Source organism: Ptychodera flava, chromosome 11, assembly GCF_041260155.1.
Source record: "Ptychodera flava strain L36383 chromosome 11, AS_Pfla_20210202, whole genome shotgun sequence".
Lineage (NCBI taxonomy): Eukaryota > Metazoa > Hemichordata > Enteropneusta > Ptychoderidae > Ptychodera > Ptychodera flava.
The window spans coordinates 25741564-25765927 of NC_091938.1; the positions used below are offsets into that span (position 1 = coordinate 25741564).

The following is a 24364-nucleotide window of genomic DNA, read 5'->3' on the forward strand; positions in this document are numbered from 1 at the left end:
ATCACAAGTACTGGTACCACTCTTTGTAGACTTGCCCAATAGTTGCTTGGCTTTTCTAAGGAGGATGCAGCGGTTACAGACTGGCCATCAAATTCAACCTACAATCTATGCAATTGTCTGCCAAAGTATATTGCTTCAATGTCGCAATGACCTCACCATTAACCAGACTGTGTGCTGAAGTTTATTCCTTCAATTCACTGTTTTTGATATTTGTGTGCCTATAGACTTGGGGCAAGCGTACAGTCGTTGCCAAGTCCATGCCCAGTTTTCTGCCTTAACTGCAGCTTCCTATCTTGTAAACTGACTTCAATTTAGTTAATTACCAAGAGAACATGAATGAGTACTCAGGCATATCGCTGGATAATTTACGACTCTTGGTGTGGAATACAGGTACATAATATATATTACAGCTCAAACCAGTGACTATGTACCCATCGGTACGTGACCATATGCAAAGCGTAATATGGGCAAATGGTCTCCTGCCTAGAGGGTACATAGTCCCTTGTTTGGGCTGTGTTTATTACATGCCTCTCTTACAAAGTGTTCACTCCAAATTTTTGGATGTACATACAAATGATAATCATATGCTTTATTTCCATGTTAGACGTAAATCTGTTGATAAAATAGAACAATTTTCATCATCGAACGGTGCATTGGTATATTTTAATCACTGTTATGCGGTTCATTGTATTTTTTTATGTGTAATGTAGTAAAAACTGTATTTCCTATGTAAAACATTTGATATTTTCAAATCCTGAAGTTGTTAAAGTGAAAATATTTGGGTTTACTTTCAGTCACATGATGATTATGCGGCCTGCAACGTCATCAACAAGTTACCGTTGAATACTATGGAGTATGTGACGTTAGATAAACCAGGCATGTAATAAACCGCAATACATCTAAGCCACCTGAACAGCGGGGCACTGAAACTCACTTTGTAAACAACAGACACCAAGCAGTCAGATCTTTACACGGTGATTTATTTTGGAATCTTTAAGTTTTTCTAGAATGTCTTCTGTTACATTCAAATCCACACAATATACCAAATGTGAGAATTCACACGGAAATTCAAAAAGAAACTACAAAATTACAAGCTAATTAAACAAGATCAGGCTTTTAAAAAAATATCTTGAAATGTCAGTGTGAAGTTCAAGGAATCATTGTTACAGTTAGTATTATTGTCTATTCTAGATTTAAAACAAAAAAAGTACAGATTTACGATGGCTAAAATTAGTAAACCTGCCAAACTGTTCATCAGTACTTATTTGGGACATGACAAATTTTGTTTTGAATAACCAATGAGGTAGCGGATGATTTCATATTCATATTCCTTGTATAGAATATGTACAAGCCATAAAAATGGAGGAATGACTAAGATTAGTTGTCTGGTAGGGTAAAAATTCCAATCAACTGAATTACCGGTATTTTCTGATGAGATAGGGGGTCTTGTTTGGCAGATATGCTAATTTTAGAGGTCATGGAGCACCCCTTTACTATGCTGATGGACATATGCAAAAATATGTAAAATAGAGTTGCAGAGAATAACAGGGTTCTAGTAAATCTACAGAAGAGCCTAGAGAGAGATGACGGACATTCTGAAGTACATTTTAACACAGCTTGGCTGTAGGTACTCTGTGGTGTATTAAAACTGGCAGTTGCCACAAAACAAAACAAGCGACGCATGCAAGGGCTTTCTTTATCCTGCCACACGGAATTCATCTCCTTCCTACCATGGTAGTCCGTTGATACACTTGCAGCAGACTCACACACAAGGGCAGAGTAGCCCTCAGGAAGATTTTTGAGATGTGTCGGGCGCCCTCTATCTCGTTTGTATATCATGGCGCCCCCATGAGTTCACTTCTATCACACTCAGATTCTTTGTCATTGTGAATGTCTCTGTGCATATTGCATGTACCCTGCCTTACAGCGTGTATCTCCAGAATATATTCAAAATACGGCGTGATGAATATTAAAGTTAGAAAATGAAACAGTCCAAAGGAACATCGATGGTGAAGGGGTTACATATACAAATCCTTGCACTGCGATACATTAGCTGCAAGACAAGAACGTACGACACAGAAACCTTGTCCGAAGTCTTTTTTCCCCCCTCAGAACTTCTGTTTCTCTTGTACATCTAGTTCAACCCTTAATTAATTCCTGTGCGTTGATCTGTGTACAACATACTGAAATAGAAGTTATCAGCTCCTTGGGTGGGTATAGTCTGTTGTCTGTGGCTATTTCATTTTAGCCAAAATGAAATTCAAATCCGCCAGGGAAGCCGCCGCCATGGCCACCACCACCACCACCGCCAAAGCTGAAGTGATGACCACCGCCGCCTCCAAAGAACGCTCTGAATATGTTGTCTGCATCAAAATCTGTGGAGAGGCAAAACAAAGTTTCACATCAGGAACAAGATTTTTTGACAGGGTTTTGGTAACGTGGCTACGCAGGTTTCTGTGATACAAACTGAGCATGAGAAAAAAATAATCTTTTCTAAACTTTGTACAACGAACTGAATTTCGACATCCTTTTGGTTTTACTTAACCAACATTTCTGATCCCATTTAAGAGCGTTACAAGCCTACTATACAAAGTTCTGGGCAACCTGCCAATATCAGAATTCTTAAACCCCATCACCAACTTAGTGATGTTCTTACCTCCGAATCCTGACCCGTCATCGTCCAGGTCAGCGCCGCTGTCGTACCTCATCCGTTTCTTGGAGTCTGACAAAATGCTGTATGCTTCACCCACTTCTTTGAATTTGAGTTCCTCTTCTTTGCGCTCTTCAGGCGAGGCGGATGCATGTCGATCTTTGTGGGGGAATAATATTGTCAAATTGTTAAACCTGGTTCATATTCCAACTCATCTTCCAACTTCACTACAACACTGAATGAAATTTGATTACACAACTGTACTCACACTAAAAAGCCACCTCATCCCTCAAGTGAAACGTTCACATTACTGCATAATGATGACCAGTTGAATGCTGGCTATAAGATCATGCAATATGCAATGATGTGATAACAATTATGTTGCATGATGGTTATACATAATCAAACATGCAATGATGTGATAACAATCATGTTGCATGTATATATAATAATATAATCTTCTTCAATGAGTGAACCACTTCCCTAATTTCAAAACACTGGATCTAAATTGAAAGCCAAAAAGTCAGCAAACTGGCAATTATTTGATTCTAACTATGAATATTCACATTTTTTTGAAACTGGTGCATTTTGTCCGTCTTTACTACATCATCATGGCAGAGTAAATTTTATATGTAAGGCAACAGGTATACCACATGGCCAGTCAGAGAGTACAAACACAGAATAATACTCTGCAACTGAATATGAAATTCTCACCTGGGTGATGTACGAGGGCTCTCTTTCTGTATGCTTTCTTGATTTCATCATCAGTGGCCTGTTTACTGACACCGAGGATCTTGTAGTAATCTTTCCTTTTGCTTTTCTTCAATTCTAACTTTGCATCCTGGAGTAGTCTCTTGTGCTCTGGATTCAGGATGAAAAGCACAGCAAAAATGTGTACTTAATGTTTCTCCTCCACCTTTGCACAAAATCCCCCCCTGAAATTTATTGAAATGTCCCTCTGTTTGCTTTTCCTCAAAGCAGGGTCCACTGCCGAGATTTTTTGTTTTCTGGTGTGGTTATTTTAAGGTAAAATATGAATTAAAACCAACAAGATCGTAGAATAATTCTGCATTGCGAGGTATGATGCTGTTTTCTGGGTGTGATTGAGGTGAACCACCATACTGAAATCTAACTAGCCAGTTTCTCTACAAATATACTCTCATGCAATATTACATATGGCATGGGAGCATAAAAATCATGTGTCTTAATGACAGAAATATTTACTAACTGGTGCACTAAAATTACACAACATAAATTCTACCAAGCAAGATTTTCCAAAGAATGCACTGTTTGGTGAATACACAGCAAGCAATATCAATTACTTTATTCCTTCTGTACTTATTGTTTGTAAGACAGGGGTTCTTACCTCTGCTTCTGTCCAGCTGAACTACTTTTTCATAGTCCCTGACCGCCTCTTCATACTGCTCGGAGTCCATGTAACTACAGACATGATGACAACATGTTGAAATTCCATGAAAACACTCACTTTAGCCCTGTGTAATTTACAAGGAAATCCACATTGGAATATCCTTTATAAGACTTAGGTGTCATCTTTAAATGAAAGGAGTCAGGAACAGTTATTGCATTTTCAGGGATGAGTTTCATCTTAGAAGGATTTCTGGTCACTCGTACAGAAAATAAAATACAGAGAAAAATGTGAAATATGGCTGCTTGTTGAAAGGCAGTTGATTTGGACGAGACCAGATTATGCATTGCTGTGAATGAAGACATGACAGAGACTTAAAGGTACATTTTCTTTCATCAGATTTGTCCCCATAGAAATTAACTGAACACAATATTCAACGGAGAACAAAGGACCAACACAATGTTGTCAGTCAATTTCAACAAGTTTAAATGGATGAACAAGATGTTGAAGACTGCCTCTTTAAAATAATTCGTGTTCCCCAGTTCCACTGTCTGGTCGAATTTTCTTTTTTCAAAACAATGACTTGCCCTCGAAAACTGATAAATATAGATGTACAAGGCACTGGTACACAATGACTGAAAATTTATGTACTACAAATTAAATCTGCTTTTGAAACAAATCATCTGGACCACACAGATCAAGCTGCAAAGATTGTCTTGTGAGAGCGCTGTTGATTGTTTACTGAACAGACGGGCTCACTAGAATAAATTCATCTTAAACACTGAGGGCACTGTTGAATGTTTAGAGCAACCACTGAGTTTGTAAATATTGAGCACTCACCATTTTGCCCTCCTGAGGTAGGCTTTGATGTATTTCTCATCTAGTTCTATTGCTTTGCTGCAGTCACCGATAGCATCTTCTAGTCTATTAAGCTGGAATAGCAAATCAGACACTGTCAGATGTGAGGACACTATAAAAAGACACTCCACAAATTGTCAGATTCGTGTATTGACAGGCACTAAGTATGAGAGTTAACTGAATTTACTTTCTGAGGAATCAAATTCTTGCCAAAATAAATGAAGAACTTTTGGACCCTCTGGACTAACATTACTCAGTAACACAGAAAGCCTATATGTCACCGGTCTTTAAATGTTCTACAACAGTATATGCAGTCTGTATGCAACACAGGCTGAGAAGGAATACCAGCTTTGCTGAGGTTTCTTTGCAAAACTCCGCAACACACTGGCAGAAACCTATTTACACTGTATTTGTCTTCACCAAATCTAAAGGCGCATCTAACTTTCCCCCCTAGTGTAAAGTGTTTTTTCAAAACAAAACCACTGACCTTGGCACAGACTGTGGCTCTGTTGTTATAGAGTTTAGCATTTATGAACACATTGTGCGGATCCACCTCCAGAGCCTCTGAGTAAATTTGATGGGCTTTTTCAAAATCCCTTTTGTTGAATGCTGCGTTGCCCTCTTCTTTCTTGGCTTTCAATAATTTACATTTCTGAGGGGAAAAAAAAATTTGTGAAAGTTAAAATGTGGAATTCTGAAGAGAAGCACAACACCTTAGAGAGAGGCATGAAATAAATAAAAACATTATAGCCCAAACAAGTCACTATGTACCCTCTAGGCAGGATACCATTTGCCCTCCTTTCGTCAGGCAAATGGTTACCCACCCTACAGTTGGGCTATAATACAGATCATGGACAAAAGAACATGCAAATTTGATGTTACGACCCAGAATGAATTGTTGAAGTTGAAACAAACCACTAACACTACCATTATTACTAAATGATCATAACCAGTAATTCGGTAGGGCATATGAAAGGACAGCATCTGTGAAATTTTTGCCAAAAATATATATACAAGTAGTTTTCGGAATCTGTGAGTATTAATGTTGTGATCAAATACCTTGAATGTTACCCTGGATGGCGTGTGATCTGGTGACAACCTGAGTACTTGTTGGAAATGCTGCAAAGCCTTTTCTACGTTGTCTTCATAGTAGAGACACAGCCCTCGGATGTAAATAGCATCGGCGTTCATGTTATCCGACTGTAGCAATTCACTGCAAATGGAGAAAAAGACGGTCAGTTTCTTTCGCTAACTTGCATTAAGGTAGAGTGCACGTAAGGGACAAATATTCGGGTTCTCAATTTTTTGGAATACTTTTCTGATCTACCACTTGTGGGGGCTCATTGCAAAGCTCTTGACGTCAGAAAAATTTTCATAAGCTATAGTTTTTTGAAAATCAAAAATTTTATTTTCCTTATAGAGTTAACGCAGGGATGGCAGCCATTTTGAATGTCAAATATTGGTAAATGTTAGGCAAGTTGTTTCTCTAGTACTAAACTTTGCACGATGACCTAAGATTTTCATTGTTGATGTGGTAAGAGAATGGCTATTATTTTCATCAAGGAAAGTTTGAACAAAAGTTTAAGTCTTTCACTTTCAAGGCACACACTACCTTAACACACGATATACACAGACAGACAGATACACACTCACAGATGTAGACAGACAGAAACACATACAGAAACAGTCAAAGCTGTCTTGCATTCATATGAGACAGACTGGCAAACACATAGGCAGACATAGCATACTGATTGACAGACACAAACACAGACAAAGCTATCTTGCATTCAAATGAGACACTCACAAACACTGACAGACACACAGAGACGGACAGACAGACACACGCAGTCTAACCTGTCTTGCATTCACCTGAGATAAACTACGACAGACAGACACACATGTGGACAGACACAAACACACATTCAATTTCTCTCTTTCCACTTACTTGGCTATCTCCTGTGCTTCTCCATAGCGTTTCAGTAAAACAAAGGATTCTGCCTTCTTTGCCTTAAACTTTGTACAGGCTGGGGAAGTATCTAAAGCTCGGTCCATGCAGAAAACAGTCTGCAGAGAAATCAACATATATGCCACATTTAATTTTCAAAATTACTGAACTGGCCAAAACAAACCCAGAAGAACACGCTGTAATGGTTTCAGAAAAAGCAAAAAACATACTGTATAGTTTGGGACACTGAATGCTCAGTCATTGCACAAATATTTGATGAATGGAAACACAAGTCAATGCCTGATTATGCACTGGAAAAATTACATTTTGTAGGCAATTGTTCACTACTCATTTTGAGGTATTTTGATGTTAAAAAGCAAAAGTTACATGTAGTGACAATTCAATTGATTTCCAGGAACATTCATTCTTCCACAGGGCCCGTACACAATCCAAGGACTTTCAAGGACTTTTTCAACAATTTTCAAAGACTGTTTGTCCAAATACTATTATCCAGATATATTTTGAAATATGTCATTTTCACCTATCATTTTACATACCACTGCTATGATATCTCTACTGAAAATCTTGTCATTTTTGAAAATTTTAGGTGGCTTGTGAATTTTCCAGGACTTTTCCACAACTCAAGTTCATTTTCAAGGACTTTTCCAGGACTTTCCAGAAGGCTTTAAAATTCAAGGATTTTCAGTGACCTTCCATGAGTGTAGAGACCCTGTTAACCCTTTGAGCGCTGTAATTTTTCCCGCCAAAATTTTAGCGCAACAGTTTACCAATTTTTATGAATTTTTATGAAATGTTTTTGATAATTATGGACCAAATGGACATCATATTTCATAGGCTATAGTTTTTTATCAAAATTTTGGCAAAAATCTGAAAAAAATTGACTGGAGTATATTTCATAAAGGTGACAAAGGTGACAAAAATTGACTTTGGCGCTCAAAGGGTTAAATTTTACCTGCCCTTGTGAAACGGTAGCAGGGCTTGAAATTAGCGGTAGTCCCGCATCCACAGACTACCAACTTTTCTCTTGGGCCACCAAATTCCATGAAATGGTAGCCCACACGGACTACCAAAGCCTCAGACCTGAAACCCAGTCAGTTCTTGGCATGCCATGTCCAGTCAGTCACTTTGGGATGCAGTCAACAGACCTTATCTTTTGAGGCGAGCGATCGCTCCGCTCGCCTACCGCTCGCGCAAATCAAATTCCGCGAGAGCGATTAGCCGCTCGCGCCACGGCTGGGACTCAAGTTTTGGAGACCAAAGGCACACTACACGTTGTATCCAAAATGTAACATACCGGTACTCTAATCTCCTCCGATCGACGCGCGATGCAAGCGTAGCACAGTACGAATAAATTATGCTTTCAATATTCAGTTCACTTCACTTCAGCATGAATTACGTTCTCGGCAAGCACATTCTAGCAATGGAATGGATCGATTTAGGTGCAACAATGTGATACAGTATTACAATAGTACTCGTCTAGTGATAGTGTATCGGCGGCGGGCCTAGCACTTCAATATAGCACCACTACGGTTCGGAATTTACATGTACACAAATGTACAAAGTACAGCCCTTCATTCTCACATTTTCAAACCAACTCCGTTTTCTTGGCTGCCATATTCTTTCAAAGTGTTCAAAACACAAACGGTTATCCTGCCGCAGCAAGATTTCATAGGAAAAATATGCGTGACAAACGAGGATCATATTGCTTAAGCTATCGAGATCGAACGTGGAGAAAATGTCTACGACATGATGACTGGGACTACACATGCAACTCGCGGAAACAAATGCATAATCTCTATTTAAACAGTTTAGCCTGAGCGACTGCTAGGTCTCTTGGTCCTTTGAAAGCTTAAAATAATTAAATTGACTCTGAAAAGTTGGAGAGATGCCCGATACTTCTAAAAAAAGATCACGAAACGATCATGAGTTCATCCTACCGTAAAACTTTAAAAGACATAAGTTTTTGCAACATTTTGGCGTACAGCATACATGTAGGAGTTTTCTGTGACTATTGTAAAATGGTACCTCCTGCCCTCAGCCCTATAAGCCTTGGAGTGTACACACCGCGGATTGTGTACCTCGACGTGGCTGTTATGATAAATTCGTTTTGTTTTGTGAAATGTAAACTTGTGATCACTTCGATATATCGCGGTAACAATCGGCCAAGTTAACTTTGGTTGAAGACCAACGAGCATGCAGAATGTTTCAGCGGGCCGCAAACGCAAACAAATGAAACATAACTTGACTGTGGACTGCTGGTAGCAAAATCTAGTTCTGTTCGCGTACTCTGCGTAGCTCAAACTATGGAGGTAAAAAAATACCTCCATGTTCAAAACCAAACATGTTTGATGACAGCACTGTTGTCTTGGTAGGTTTTTGTCTAAATGCCAATATATCTAATGTGCATACCATATGGTATTTTAAAAGGCTTGTATGAAAAAAATCATGAAAAAGTTACACGTCCTTTTAAAAAGTATAACTTCATCTATTTGTCCATGAATACAACAGAGGCCACATTTCTGCATATTTATTGTTCGAAAAATGTGAAAAGTTAGCCAATATGCTATGAACATTTGGGTGGGAGAACACTGCTTATCCTGTTCCATCTATCAAAATACATAACCCATACACAGTACTACAGATTGCCCATAATACATCATGATTTGTACCAACGTAGATTCCCCTGTGAAGTCTACCATGTCTCCCATGTGTAGATAAATTCTTGGACTAGTTGTAAAAATTCTGAGTACTTTTAAAGACACAAAGGAATAAGAAAATTGTGTTTGATTGAGAGAGGAGATAGCATTTTTGCAAATTTTCCACTGATTGTGTCCTCAGCAATACAGAATAAAGTGATGGAAAGTAGTGAGACTCGTTGCACCAGTTTTATGAAACAAAAGGATATTGATTTTTTTCCAAATAGAAGACGAAAGAAATTTACATGCTAACTTTTTCAGAGAATGACCCCTTCAGTTGGTCTAACTTGCTCCCCAAAACTGTGGCATTTGTAGTACCAGCAGAATGTGACTTTTATGGTTATTTAACAGTTTCTTTTAAATTTATACTACAATATTTCAATGTACTTTTAATAAATATAATTAATCAATTGTCTTGAGTCTGCATATTATTGCTTTTATGCAGAACTGAAAAAGTTATAAGAAAATTGACGTCGTTGGTACAAAGCAAACACGATTGTGGGTAATTTATTGTACTGTGCCATATTTTCTCCCTTCTCTATTACATGACAATAAGAAAGACAGCTAGTGCATATTGTTTTCAAAATAAATTTTATTCATGCACTCTCCATATTGTTTTCAGGGGACTGTTCAGTCACTCTCCTAAGTTAAGCAGTGCCATATTCAAATCACAAGAGATGACACTTTTTTTCACTCGCCTGACTATTTTCAGGGGAGCTGCTAAATCACTCGCCTACCACTCGCCCGGATAGCTTCAGGAGAGTGAATTTTAGCTCTCCTGCCATTTTCAAAAAATAAGCCCTGAGTCAAACCATGGATGTATTTGGATGTATTTTTTTACATCCATGGTCAAACCTTGCTAGACACAGAAAGGCCAGACTATGACTTTCTTATACAATTACTAAGACGACCGGTCATGCGGTGGAACTTCGCGAAAAAGTTTCAATATCTGAACTGAATTACTTGAATGACAGGCACATGAAATGATGGCCAATGAAAACGCATTTTTGTTGCAATTTGATCATGTATCAATCACAATTACACGGAAATTATGCCTCCTCCCTACAGAAAGGCCCATGCTCTACTTTTAGCCCTGCTACAGTATGTCTCAGTGCTGAGGTCGTGTCATTGTCATGACGACTATCAAAATTTGCATACAACTCTGAGAGTAAAACAGGTTGTCAATAGGTCACCAAACTTTTGATCGTCCATAATACCTGTTTCCTTGGGTATTAAAGGTGTGCAATATTCACATCAAATGACTAGAAAATTCACTTTATGGGCAGAATCTAGAAAAATAGCCTTTTTCTATCTTGGCAGCGACTGTCTATGGTCTGGGTAACTAAAAAAGATATCCCTGAACTAAAATATGCATGGGCTACAAGCCATTGTCACTGGGCTACCAACTTCAGAAAATGGTAGCCCAAGTGGACTACTGCAGAAAAAAGTTAATTTCGAGGCCTGAGTGGTATTCTATATGTTAAAAAAAATTCTAAACAGAGATGGCCCTCTTAATATGAAACATGCTGTAACGTTATTTGGGTTATAGGATAGCTGCATACTTTCTCATGCACTTTCTGTCTGTTTTGCTTTATCAAATCATTTCAGGCCACACTCTCGGTTTGGCTCCAAGACAAAATTCCCTGATGGCTGTGAGCTGAGTTCTAGACATCTTTTATGTGACATGACTGAAGCATCACTGGATATAAGCATTCAGTCAGCAGTCAAATTTTTGAAAAAAAATTAAGGTAGAATATGCCTTTGGGACAGATATTCGGACACTCAGACCTTTAAAATTTTTTTCAGTCTACCACTTGTGGGGGTTTGTTTTGAACCTCACGTAGTAAGTTAAGTTCCCACAAGCTTTCCCCCATTGAGTTAACACAAGGATGGCAGCCATTTTGAATTTAAAATATCAGTAAATTTAGGTAATTTATTTCTCTAGAACCAAATTTTGCATGGTGACCCCTGATCTTTATTGTTGAACTTTTGCAATTCTTTTCTGATCTACCTCCCATCGGGCTCATTTTAAATCTCTTGGAGTTGGAAACATTTTCACTGTCTTACTTTGTCAAAAATTGAAAATTCTCATTTTTCCCTAAGAGTTAACACACAGATGGCGACCATTTTGAATTTCAAATGTCGGCAAATGTCAAGTAATTTATCTCTCCAGTACCAAAACTGGTATGGTGACCCCTGATTTTTATTTTTGATTTGCCGAGAGACTGGCTGAAAGTTACATTGAGCAAATGTTTAAGTTTTTCACTTTTAACGCGCATACTACGTTAAATCCATTGTGTATAGAGAGGTACCTTCTTCATACTACACAGTAAAGTGGGTGTACAAGCTTGAGATATGGATTGAGAGCTAGTCAGGACAAAGAGTCCTAGAGTGGACAAAGGAAGCACAATAAGACTGATACAGTCTAGTCTTAAGATGGCAATTACCTTTCTGTAGTCTCCTTTCGTGAAACTTTTATTCGCCAAGTCCTGAAACTGCTGTACCGTCCTGGCGGCTTTAAGCTGAAAACAAGAAAATTCTGTAAATCCCTTTTTTCTGTCAAGCCTATCATTCACTATCCTACCTGGTTTATTTCATCAGTATGTGTGTATGATGTATGCTTTCAATGTTTTCAAGTCAATGTCAAGCTAAAACTGAAGTTTCTGACATGATACATTAAAGGTATACAGTCACATGTAATCTAAATATGCCCATATATGGTCAAAGGGGCGTTCCTTGGTATTCAAAATGCCCATGTGAGGGCGTTGTTTTTAAAAAGCAGCCACCCGCTTAAAATCTGTGATTGGTTAAGATTTTCTCTTTCCATGGTAACTGGCAAAATTGGAACAGGGGACAGTATACCTTTAATGTACAGTTTCAACTTACTATAACATACTCGTCCGAGTATAAGCCCCCGGTTCGGCAACACTAAACAGCAGTAAAACTAGGGGAGGGGCTTATACTCGAGCAACCCATGTTATCTGGCATGGACGCTTAATTTATGCTAATTTTATGCACGATTTTTTCAACACCACTCGATCTTGCTATCGCTTTCAAAATCAACTTACACATCAAAAGAAATTGATTGTACAATCTCTGAATACAGAAGTGATATTTTGGTGAAATTTCAGCGTCGAAAAAAAAAACCAAACTTGAAACAAAGACGTCATGTATGCTACTGCTGATCACGGTCCCTCCACAAACGGTCAAGAAACGCTTTTGTTCAAAGGTGCTAATCACCTACACAGTTGCAACAGTCCGCGTTGCGGTGGACGCAGGAAGCGAATGACGTCATAGGCAAGTTAGCGTCTTGTTTCAGTGGCGTCTTGTGACACGGTTCCGCTCCGGTATCCTACGATTTTCAGTCAATCAAGCTACTTTATTTTCATCTTTCTGCACTGTTTCGCATGTATTTGAAGACTGGTGAGAAGATGAGTAAAACAGTTTCTTAAAGATCTAGGTCACTATCGAGAAATCTTGGATGATATTTTATGGCTGAGTTCAGCCATGAGGTGATCTTGACCGACGCCATGCATTTCGGAAACACTGTGAATTTTACGACCCCGTTTGTTTTTTCACCTTTCATCAAAAAATTAAGTCATGCACCTCCTAACAAGGCAAAGACTTCGAAAAAATAGGGAATCGTGTTGTGTTGTTATTTTGAAACGTAATTCGACAAGAAAACTAGTCTTTTTTGCCGCGTTTATATTTTCAACTGAAAACAAAATGGCGTCGCTTGGGATCGACGAGTCGTATCTGCATTACATGGGAAAATCCTAAAATGTCTTCCTTAACTCCCTTTTGATATCGATTTAACATGATAATTCCTTAGTTCCAAACTTTGAGAGTTCGATTTGAAATTTTTAATCGTTTTCAACAAATTCAATGCACGAAATCAAGGAACTCTTACGATGACCTTGTTTTTGCAGGGTGCTCCCGTCGACCGTGCGTCGACCCATTGAGAGTTGGCGTTATGGTAATAGTGCAACGTTTTTTCCCCCTTTTTTTCTCCTTTATCGATCGTTCAGAGGTGTCAAGTGCGTCCCTACCGATCGTTCAGTCTTCTCAAAAGTAGGCAATCAGGTTCATGACGGAATCTGTTCTTTCTTAAAGACACAAGTTACTGCCGAACCCCGGGACCGAACCCAATGTTTTGATTTTGTCGACCTTTCGAATTCTCAGACCGCCAAATTTAGAGAATCTAGAAACCCTACAAGTGTCGCGACATTTTGGTGACATGACCTCCCCAAGCCTGGGTGCCAAACTCTCTGCCATGGATTTTCCTGATTGAGGATCAAGTGAGATACGGGTTTCGTATGTTACCCACGGAGAGACCGTGGTCAGCCCATCGATGGGTATTTATATACAAACTGATTGTATCGGTTGCTACACTGTGGACATTGGAAGACCACGCAAGGCTTGGGTTTCGCAGCAGTACGTGTCGACGCAGGATTTTTATCTTCCAAAATGAAGTCCCAATCAACATGGGAGTCGTCAAAATTGACGAAATCGTCTCCGATGTACATAGTTCACGCTGCGTGGCTTCCACGGCAGGCAGATGTAAACAAACTTTGGCCTTGGACGCATGCGCAGACAATAATCAGAATGCATTCTGGGAGAATTAAGTTTCTGCTTACGATAATTTTATGCACGTAACTGTTAACACCTCCCGCTGCACGCGTGATAATCCGGGATTATCCCCATCAGTAAAATCAACAGAAAGCCCAATCGAAACCCGGACTATAACAAAAGAAACTGGTGGCGTTTCTTGACCGTTTTGTGGAGGGACTGTGTTCTCATCAACAGTAATGTGAACAGGCATGCATTGCCTACACGGAAAGGCAACTCAATATTTCAGTATCAAACTGTCTATATCTTGTGAAAACAACAACATAGCAGTGAAAATTGTAATAGTCACCAGGAAAAGTCTTCACAAATGAAAGGATAATGGTTTCAAACAAAAGAAACTGCATGTTTCAAGCATGAAAACATCGTGGCCGTGAATGAAAATAAACAATGGCGGACGTGAGAGAGACTAAGCATGAAAACATCGTGGCCGTGAATGAAAATAAACAATGGCGGACATGAGAGAGACTATTCTATTTAGGCGATGGGGGTGAGCGGGGTCAAAGAATCAAGATAGTACTGGAAAAACGTCATTTTCTTTACGATGCTGTCAAGGGAACTCCAGTTTCCCATTGTTTTAACATCTTTTAATAGTTTCTTTATTATCAAAAAGTAATTTACCAAGTTAAATGACCAAATATACTCTCCTAACCTTTCTGTATTTGAGTTACACTAGGGTAGGGGCTTATACACAGATGTAATGTATTTTCTAAAATCCTCTAAAATCAGTAGGGGGGCTTATACTCGGACGAGTACGGTATAACATAATAGTGGGTGAGATTTTTAGCTTCACAGATGTCTGACTTACCTCAGATTGGGCCATTTTGTTATTTGGGTCTCTGGCTATGACCAACTCTAGGGATCTAATGGCAGGTTCAGTCTCACCAAGGGCAAGATTACACTTTGCTTCTCGAAGGTGACCCTGAAAACAGCAATAAAAGAATGTACGGTTTCTTGCTGAAATCTCTGATTTTAACATGTAATATTATGGTTGAATGTCAGCATGCATATTCTTTGCAAGGCATGGCCTCATTACTTCACATTTGAATCTGGCGAGTCAGGTACAAAACCAATGACAAATTTGTGTTATCAGCATTTAATCCTTACACCACAATGGTTTGGTCCCAACCCATTGTTATCAATGGTGGCGGTGGACCTGTTTACATGGAATTGGGGGTGAACAGGCTAAGCAAGTCTACATTGAAGATGCTCGTTCAAAGTTTGTTGGCATACGAACATTTCAGAAGGGAGATATGGAGGTACTCTATACTTTGTTGGTACATACCAAATGACTTCTAACTTCAGTGGTGCCACACTAGACTTTGTAATATCTCTTGTATATGACTCAGCTTTTCGATTCCCCGGAGAGTAATTTTTCTTTCAAGAAATGAATTAATAATTTACAAATCGTATTATGGATATTGGCTGTTTAATCAACGGGGATGTCACTTGGTTCAGAAGCTCTGAGTATTGAGTTCATAATTTGTCCACTCAGTATCATTCAAGTTTCATTTAACTGTTACCTTTGATGAATCATTTTTGGTTTGGTTTATTTTATGCACGACTTTTTGTCCTGCTTTCAAAGTTATGTTGCAATGCCCAGTATTGACCTCATCAAACACAGTCTGTATCTGGCAGTGTACACTGTTGATGTTGACTACTGAATCTCAGTCAGGACATGAATTCATTTGCCAAGAATGACATAGCACATTGTACGAAGAGTGTTGTGTTTGCAAGGATAACACTCTGTATTTCAACACACTCTTAGGGTAAAGTAGAAGAAAATGTACTTGTTTCATAGAGCATACCGTAATGAAAATATTAACAAACATAAGTTATTCTCCCTTCAGACATATCAATATCTATTCATCATTTTTGAGCCACAAAACCACAGCAACTTACAATACCAGTCAATATATTCATATGACAGACAATATTGACGTCCGCTAATCAATATTACCCTGCTGGTTACCGGTGTTTGCCTTGAAGGAGCCAACTATACCATCAACTTAATACTCATATGACAAACAATATTGATTTCACCGACTCAATACTGCCCCACTGTGGTCACTGAAGATCACTTTGAAGCAACCAACCATACCATGAACTTACAAGTCAATATTGTCATATGACAAACAATATTGACTTTAGCCACTCAATATTGCCCTGCTAGCCAGTGATGACACTGCCAACCATACTAAGACATGGAGTAATTACCTTTAAAAATGTATTATCTAAAAGCACTGCTTGTCTGGCGTCTTCAAGGCCTTCTTTAAACTTTTTTATCATGATGTATGCAGCTGCTCTGTTGCCATAGTAACTGGCACAGTTTGGGCACATATCTGTGAAAAAAAGAAAGAAGATGAGAAACGCACATCTTTGTACAGTTATGATGCCTTACAATGTACAAAGCCACTGCTCCGTTGCCAAAGTGACTGGCACAGTTTTGGCTCATAAAATCTGTAATATAAGTGAAAAGTCGGTGAGACGTGCATATCTTTGTAAAGTTATAATGTCAATGACCACCATTCATAGCAAAGACAAAGTTGTTACAAAATATGTATTCTGATCAGATAGTTCATGCTCAATAAACAGATTTTATATCAGGAAAAGCAAGAGCAGTGTTCTCACAAGAGCAATTACAGTGTGGTGGCTGCCACTCTTTAATTTTTGGTATATTGCTGACACTTTGGTAAGCGACAAAATTACGTCGCTTTTTTGCATTTATCTCTGTGACAATTTTTGTACCCGTTTGCATTTTTCTCACCTATTGCTGCTGTGTATAGTTTGATAGCCTCTCTGTAATTCTGGTCTGCATAGCAAATATTTCCCTCTTTCTTTTTGGCTTCTGCAAGACTGTTAGGAAATGGAAAGAGAGAAAATTTTCTATTATTACTTACTGTACAAGGTAAAGTATCACACAGCCTTTTACAGACAGCTTTGTGCATGGTTCTTATCATGGTGTCAGAGTGCTGTTAAGTGCAGTGCTACAGTTGCAGGCTAATTGTTTTGGTAGATCATGGAGTGGCAACAAGGGGTCATACATGCCACAGGAACACTGCAAAATAGCCTCTCCACTTAACTTGCAGGTATGACATTGGTCTCAGCCGCTGCTTCAAATTCAGCAATAATTGGACATACAGAAAATTCCGAAATTGACCTGCACCTGCTTGATCCTATAAATTATCAGCAATTTCTCACTTACTTTTATAACCGATTTACTGTGGTCCATAACAGGGAAAACCTCTGATTTTTACCCTTGATATAAATGTGAAACAATTTTTGGGCGGCAGTATGGGCACAACGTAAGGTGTGCAGTTTGGTCATCCCTCTGCTTGACCATTTTCCGCCCACGTTATAGTAAGTATTTTGTCAAGATTTGGGGAAACAGATCAATGGTCAGAGAACCCAGTACCATTTCTTGTGTCCCCTTGTGTAATTTCATTGATATAATACAGGGGAATCCAGGTAACATCAGACTGGGAAAACCTCTTAAAATTTTGCATAGCACCACTCTGAACAAAACCATAGTTGGTAAGTAAGAAAATTTGTCACATTATTTATGTAAAAAAAACGTCAAGTCGGAAAGAAGTAATAGTTGATGAGCATTTGCTAAATCAGGTAGGTATAGGTAAATACTGTGTACTGAATTCTCTTTTGGTGTTTAGTTTTGAAGTCCAATCAGCAACCATGGTTGTGGAGTGACTGTGGGCCTCTTTGTGGTTTATAGGGGATGGTGTGGCCTAAGTGTGACTCAATCTCAAAAGCTCGTCACCAACCATGCACTTACAGCTGGGTGTCAGAAGAAAGGTGCATTTGTCTCTGTGCATTGAATTTGTGGACTTGGGGTGTCAGAGGCTAAATTTTGTTGTGTAATTCATTGACCTGAGGTGACCCCTTGAGCTGCACACATAAGGAATGTGATCTATTCAAATCAGGAGACAAGGGAAATGGGAAGCACTGGTGTAGAGTGGGGAGAGAGGGTTTTGTCCTACACCTTTACCCTGAACACGAATGGAATACGGACTCTAAAATAGAAACAGATAAACTGGACAAATCTCAAATCCCTAGGGAAAGCGATATGAGCAGGGTCACTAACACAAGCCAAACACTGAAAAACACCGGGTGTCGAGCTCAGCCTGTGATGTAATCAAACAGACTGAACATTGAACCTGTACAGGTAAACGAAGCAGTGCGATGTAATCATTTGATCTATTTTACTTTGAAATATATGTCAACACAATTCATGACTGCGTCTCCACTTAAATTGACCACTATTACGCCAAAAATATTCCGGGAAATGACGTCGGTTATTGAACAGTGCAGTGTGATTCATGAAGATATTTGAACATAAAAATGAGAATCCCAAGGAAACGAAATTTTTCACTCAATCCTCAGAGCGTCCCGAAAACTTACAATGGCACTTTGATTAAAATGTTGACAAAGCAAATTCTTTTGTACAGGATAACGGTGATAACGACCCAAAAATCACCGCCAAAATCAAGCCAAGCATCGCTAGGCTACGACTCTACAAGATGTGCTGCGCCACCTTCGCTTCGTTACCGTTTTTGGTTTTCCGATGCCGGGTAATGACTCCGCTTCAATCGACGTTTCTCGAGGCATGCCTGGTGAAAATTAACCGACATCACTCATCTGTCTGAAGTCAGTGATTTGGGTAAGATCTGTGATCGACATTTGTCGTTGCCAGTGTAACTCAGGGACTGTAATCCACACATGCCGGCGTACAATTGAAAACAAGAAAATTGTGGCTTGCGTTCGCCAAAAGCTAACTTACCAACTATTGAGCGTCTATGACTTTCTTAGACAGTTACATTGTACTTACTCTGACTTTGTTTGAGAACTGTGGTTTTTAATTAGCTTCTGTTCGGCGTCAACCTCCATGGGTACTTCGTCTTGGACCTGGCTTTCATTCAGCTCGGTTACCATCGGTTCTGGATCGACGTTCGCCATGTTGAATCGCCGGCGACGAGTAAAGGAAGTCACGCGATATTCTACGTTAGTCTCGCAGTAGAATGTTCGAGACTGTTGATCACGTGGTTATTTTTCGTAGTCCCGGAAGTATTAAAACACTGCCGACAGTCTTCAGTCCTGCTCTCGAACTTCGGCTGGAAGTGGCTGGCTGTACGTGAACCCGTGACATACACACATTTTAATACAATTTTCAAAACAGTTTTCTTTATCTGTATTTCTGTAACACATGCTCTCGAATTATTGCTAAGGAAGCCGTCATTATTTAATGCGGGGGGGGGGAATCGGAAGTGGGGTGCTATGTCACTCAAACTATTGAAGCTACAAGAAGGTTTGCTCAAAATGTGGATAGGAAGAAGGGGGGCTACTCAAATTTGGGAAGTGCACTGAAGCATTTAGTGCGGTTATGAAATGATACAGAAGTAGTAGAAAAGAATTCAAAACAATAGATTATAAAATAGCACCATTCTGTAAAAACGTGGTATAGCCTAATTTGATGTGTATGTATACCAAATATATTGGACTATCATTACTAAATGAGTAATTTTTCACTTTTTCCTGTTTAAAAAATGGTATACTTGCCTGATCAAGTATGAGAAACATCTAGTCTCTATTCTATAGGGACCTTATTATTTGAGAGAATGTATATAATTCTACAAAGTATACAAAACACTGGACTGTTTCGATAACAAACCAATCTTTTATTGCAAGAAAATATAAGAAATTTTTCATAGTCCAAAAATACCTGAACAATAGAGATTCTTGTATCTTTCAACCAAATGCAAATTTAATCTTAACATCATTTTTTTTCTTTGTCTTGTTTATTTTCTTTGAAACGGTTTGGAAATCGCTTGATAAACACAATGTTTCAGAAATAATGTTTTTATCCCCACAAGAATAAAATGTATAAAATGCATTCTATGCATACAAATGATTATCAGATAAAGTATACTTTATCTTATAAATGTTAAATGTAAAGTGGAGGTCAAGGAGGAAAGCTCTCAGCAGATGCCATTATAAGTGCCTTGGAGCACAAAACTGAACTGTTATGAATTTACCCGTTACTATCACAGAAACATAGACTTCAATTTACTTAAAGTCAATAACAGTTTTGACATTTAACCATACCGTATTGTCATGCTTTTCATTAGAAGCAAGCGGCCAGAGAAACTGCACGGCTTGCGAGGGTCATTTCTCCGGCTGTAAAATCTCAAAGTTGCAAGAAATAATGAATGGATTAAGAAAAATACTGACTCTGACTGTAAATGTAAGTAAGATTTTGCAAATGACAAATAAATCGCAGATTTGCCGTTGCTGCATTTTCTTTGATCTGCAATCTCATGCGAATTGAGAACAGGTACAAAATATATTGTCATTGTTTGATTGTTGGATATAGTAACTCAAACATTGATCATGCAAAAAATGTAATAAAATATGTGTTCAATGTAACTTTCAAAAAGTTTAACCGAGTGCAAAATAAATTGAAACACCTCTCAGATTGCAAATTGCACACATCAATTTCTGAAAATTTTCGATGCGAGAGGGGACACCCCACTCTCGTGCTCCCCCTTGGAAATATCCAATGTCGTTTCAGTTTCGGCGTTTCCAAGGAAATTCCTCCGACTTCCCAGGCCGTAACCGTGCCAATACATTTATACCGAGCATAAAGGCTTCATTCACAAGCACCTGGAGGGGTTGACGGGGGATTTGAAAATATCAAGGGTTTTTGGGACTTAAAAGAGGCTTGAAACAAAACTGTCTCAAATTGATATGAAATTTGTGTTATGTTGTCCGTTTATATCTGTAATTACTATTTTTTGTTTTGTGAATCCACGTAGTTTCCTGTCTACTCCCGTATGCGTGATGAAAAGTCCAGTTTTTAACGTGATCAACACAGCCCTGTTCGGCAAAGCACATTTGCGTACCACCATCATTGAGCTCTTTCTGCTGCTGTCATTACTGGAATGAACCTAAACTCTGTATAAAACAACCCAAATCCTATGATGTAATTGACAAAACTGATATAGTTTTACAAACCTCGTACCTTGTCTTCTAAAATAAAAAAATAATATCTAATATGGCATGGAAATAAGTTATTACAATCTAATGAACTTTCACTTATTTACAGCTACTCAAATGACAAATTTGTCAGGGTTTCACATTAAAGATTCTCTGCTGTACCACCACCAACGATAAAGTGGCGATATTTTTTGGATGTCCGACAACGACTTGAGATAAGTTTTTGCACTTCTGTTATACCTGGCTTTGTCAAATCACTGCAATAATAATACAAATGGTATTATATTATTCGATACATACACATCAAACTGTGCGGCTGAAGTACACTCTCTTGATTAAAATTTGTCCCTTTTACTGAATTGTATGCCATAATTGGCTCATAACATTCGTCCTTATTTTTTAGTTTGAAATTTGTACGCATGTCTCCGGATAGAAAATAATTCTGAGCATCGTAGACAACAGATGAAGCTTCTACAGTCTGTGGTACACCGGAGTATGACATCAAAACAGGTAAACAAATAATCAGTATCATTCAAGGTAAATAAATAATTTACCAAGTGTAAGAATAGGGTCAATCCTCATTTTTAACCGCTGCTCAAATGTGGTATCAGATGTCCGTCATAGGTGATTAAGCGTACCCTGCTAGCATTCTGCAACTGTCAAGATTGACCCGAAGTAGCAATTAATTTTGTGCTCTTTGGCAAAACCATCAACTTATTGTTGTAAGTTTGAAAAAAGGAATCCTGTCAGTCATCATTTGAGAAACAGATTGGGAGGTCAATATACAGGAAGTTCAATATTTCTTAAATTGCTGAACAATTCGTGCTACTCTATGGACAGATTCTCTGGACAAGTCGACGATATTTACAAGGTCCCCATTACTGACGAGTACATTCCTTTCCGGAAACGCCATTTTGTTGAGCTGGTCATATGCCTCAAACAGGCTAACCATCCATCGGTCGTGTTTGCGACGACCTGGTTGCGTGTCGACGATGAAGTCAAAGAGAGAGGGAAATTTTGAACGAAAGTCACACCATTTGTATTCTTGTTCAAGTTTATTCTGTACTCTTTCAGAAACGCCCTCCTCATCCTCAACATAGAAGAATTTGCATTTGAAGTCCTCGGGGTCGAGATCATAGTGCTGTGCTTGAAACTCTGACATGACGTCATCCAGAACACTCTTGGCAAGGGAAACAATTTCTGATGACGTGAACAGTAGTTTATCACCTGTGTCTCCATGCGCTAGTGAAGTTACATATTTTAAATACAAGTCTCTTAAGATATCAAATGGAGAAATGACATAATCCAGCACTGATCGAAGCCCACCTATGCTGGGTCTGTCATCTTCTGAGACTGCAAATTCATCTGGCTGTAAAATCTTCGATTCAGGACCGTCTAATACTGAGACTATAGCGGCACACTGTTTAAACCATTCAACTGTACATTTTTCATCGTCAGACGCAGATTTCATTATATCCAACAGTTTTTGACATCCTACGAGACTACCATACCTGATTGCTTCGGCGAAGGCATTTTTAGCGTCGGTCAGTTTTGACGCTTTCGTATACTCTTCACCTTTCATAACTGAGAAAGAAGGCTGGAAGATGTTGTAGGAATCCTCGTCGAATTCACGAAGTATTTCGAGATATCTACCTGCTTTATGAGTGCTTCTCAACTTCAGAGAAATTTCAACGAGAATTTGTGCAAGAGAGTTATCGTTTGAGATTTCAAAGGCCTCTTCGTAGTATTGACAAGCTTCGCTGAACCTTTCTGTTTTAAAGTACACCCACCCTAGCTCCTTCAAAGCGTCAATGTCATTCTCATCTCTCCGAAGTCTAGCTCTCATGTGATCAATGATTGCATTCGCTGCCTTTTCAATAAAACCCCGATTACCCCTCGATTCGACTGCTTGCTTGTACAGTTTAAGTGCTTCTTCAATATTTTCCTCTGTTCTTCTGTAAAATTCGGCAAAGTTGAAGAAAGCCTGTGTTTGCTGGTCCTGTATGGAAGGGTTGTCAATAAGATGAGTATAGATATTTTTTGCCGCCTCAATATTGCCCATCAACGTGTAGGCTACAGCTTTGTCATTCTGAGCAGCAAAATGGTTTCCCTTGGAATATCTATCGGCAGTTTCATAACACTCGATCGCCCGATGCAAAAAGTGATGTCCATCCCCCGGACGTACTTCCCGCCGATGGCCACTTCTCTTAGCTTGAAAGAACCTTTCTCTGTAAACCAAACCAATCTGATGGTGGACGAAGCTTGAAGTTGGCTCTTTCTTCAGCGCTTTGTTCAGCAGGTCGAGGGCTCTATCTAGGTGTCTCAGTCTCCTGAAATACTGACCCGATCTCTGTAAGACAACCGTGTTGCCGGGCATTTTCCGCAGAGCCTCTTCGATTTGGTAGCGAGCCTCTCTCTTTCGAGTATATCTAATCTTTTCCGAGAGGAAAACACGTGCCAAGCCGTGCCCAGGGTCAAGTTTAATTACCTGGCGCAATAAACTTTCTTCGCGGTCGGCAGTCACAGCTTCGGCTTTCTGATGCTGCTGATGGCCGTAGCAGTCATAGCGGTCCTTCCTGCCGAGAATGAAACCCAGTCCGAACAACCAATCAATATTTTTGGGATACTCTTTCAAAGCACGTTCAAACCACTCCGCACTTTCAGAGTACTTCACCGGACCATAACGCATGAGAGACAGAGCTCGATGAGCGTCAACGTATGCAGTTTGTTTTCTCGTCAGCCCATCTCTGTAAATTTCCCGCAACTCCTTCAAAAGTTTGTCCACTTCCTCTGCGTTACCCTGCTCTAAAAGAACCCTGGCTTTGTTGGCCAGAATGACCGCCTTGTCACCTAGCGGCCCATCGCCATCCCCCGATCTTGTGACCTCTCTTTTGTGGTCTTCAAGAGCCTCGTCAAACCACCGAAAGGCTCGCTGGTAATCTTTGGACCCCCGTGGAGTAAGCTTCGATACATAGACATAACCAAGTAAGGTCTTGAAAGGTATAGTGAATATATGCGGAGTCTCGTGCAAGTGCCTCTTGATCTTCGTTAAAAGTTCCTGCAGTATAAACAGGTTAAAGTACCATTGGTTAGTGTCAATACAGGGCTAAAAGGATAGACCCTCGTTTTAATAGCTCCATGGTAGTGTCAAGGACTCTAATATACATGTAGTCAAACAGGTGGTTGCAGATACA

The 24364-nt window shown here is 39.2% G+C and overlaps 2 protein-coding genes across 2 annotated transcripts; both read right to left on the reverse strand.

Moving 5' to 3' along the window:
* Positions 1 to 959: 959 nt before the first annotated feature.
* LOC139143928 (dnaJ homolog subfamily C member 7-like) lies at positions 960 to 19190 on the reverse strand. The gene is made up of 13 exons (XM_070714543.1): positions 19006 to 19190; positions 16930 to 17018; positions 16380 to 16504; positions 14971 to 15084; positions 11984 to 12058; positions 6820 to 6938; positions 5934 to 6087; positions 5362 to 5526; positions 4857 to 4948; positions 4017 to 4090; positions 3365 to 3511; positions 2657 to 2809; positions 960 to 2375 (listed from the first exon to the last, which is right to left on the reverse strand). The coding sequence occupies exons 1-13, from the start codon at positions 19131 to 19133 to the stop codon at positions 2245 to 2247; spliced, it is 1566 nt and encodes a 521-aa protein (XP_070570644.1). The 5' UTR covers positions 19134 to 19190; the 3' UTR covers positions 960 to 2244.
* A 2745-nt stretch (positions 19191 to 21935) lies between these two features.
* LOC139143929 (interferon-induced protein with tetratricopeptide repeats 1-like) lies at positions 21936 to 24293 on the reverse strand. Its single transcript, XM_070714545.1, has one exon. It carries the CDS (start codon positions 23857 to 23859, stop codon positions 21964 to 21966), a length of 1896 nt encoding a protein of 631 aa, XP_070570646.1. The 5' UTR covers positions 23860 to 24293; the 3' UTR covers positions 21936 to 21963.
* Between the last annotated feature and the right edge of the window lie 71 nt (positions 24294 to 24364).

Bases quoted from the DNA above. Each gene is read 5' to 3' on its own strand.
- LOC139143928 (XM_070714543.1), bottom strand. From the start codon at position 19,133: ATGGCGAACGTCGATCCAGAACCGATGGTAACCGAGCTGAATGAAAGC. The intron at 16,505-16,929 runs GTGAGAAAAATG...TTTTTTTCACAG, and splicing joins ACTATACACAGCAGCAATAG to ATATGTGCCCAAACTGTGCC. The intron at 2,810-3,364 runs GTGAGAATTTCA...TCCCCCACAAAG, and splicing joins AGCCCTCGTACATCACCCAG to ATCGACATGCATCCGCCTCG.
- LOC139143929 (XM_070714545.1), bottom strand. From the start codon at position 23,859: ATGCGTTATGGTCCGGTGAAGTACTCTGAAAGTGCGGAGTGGTTTGAA.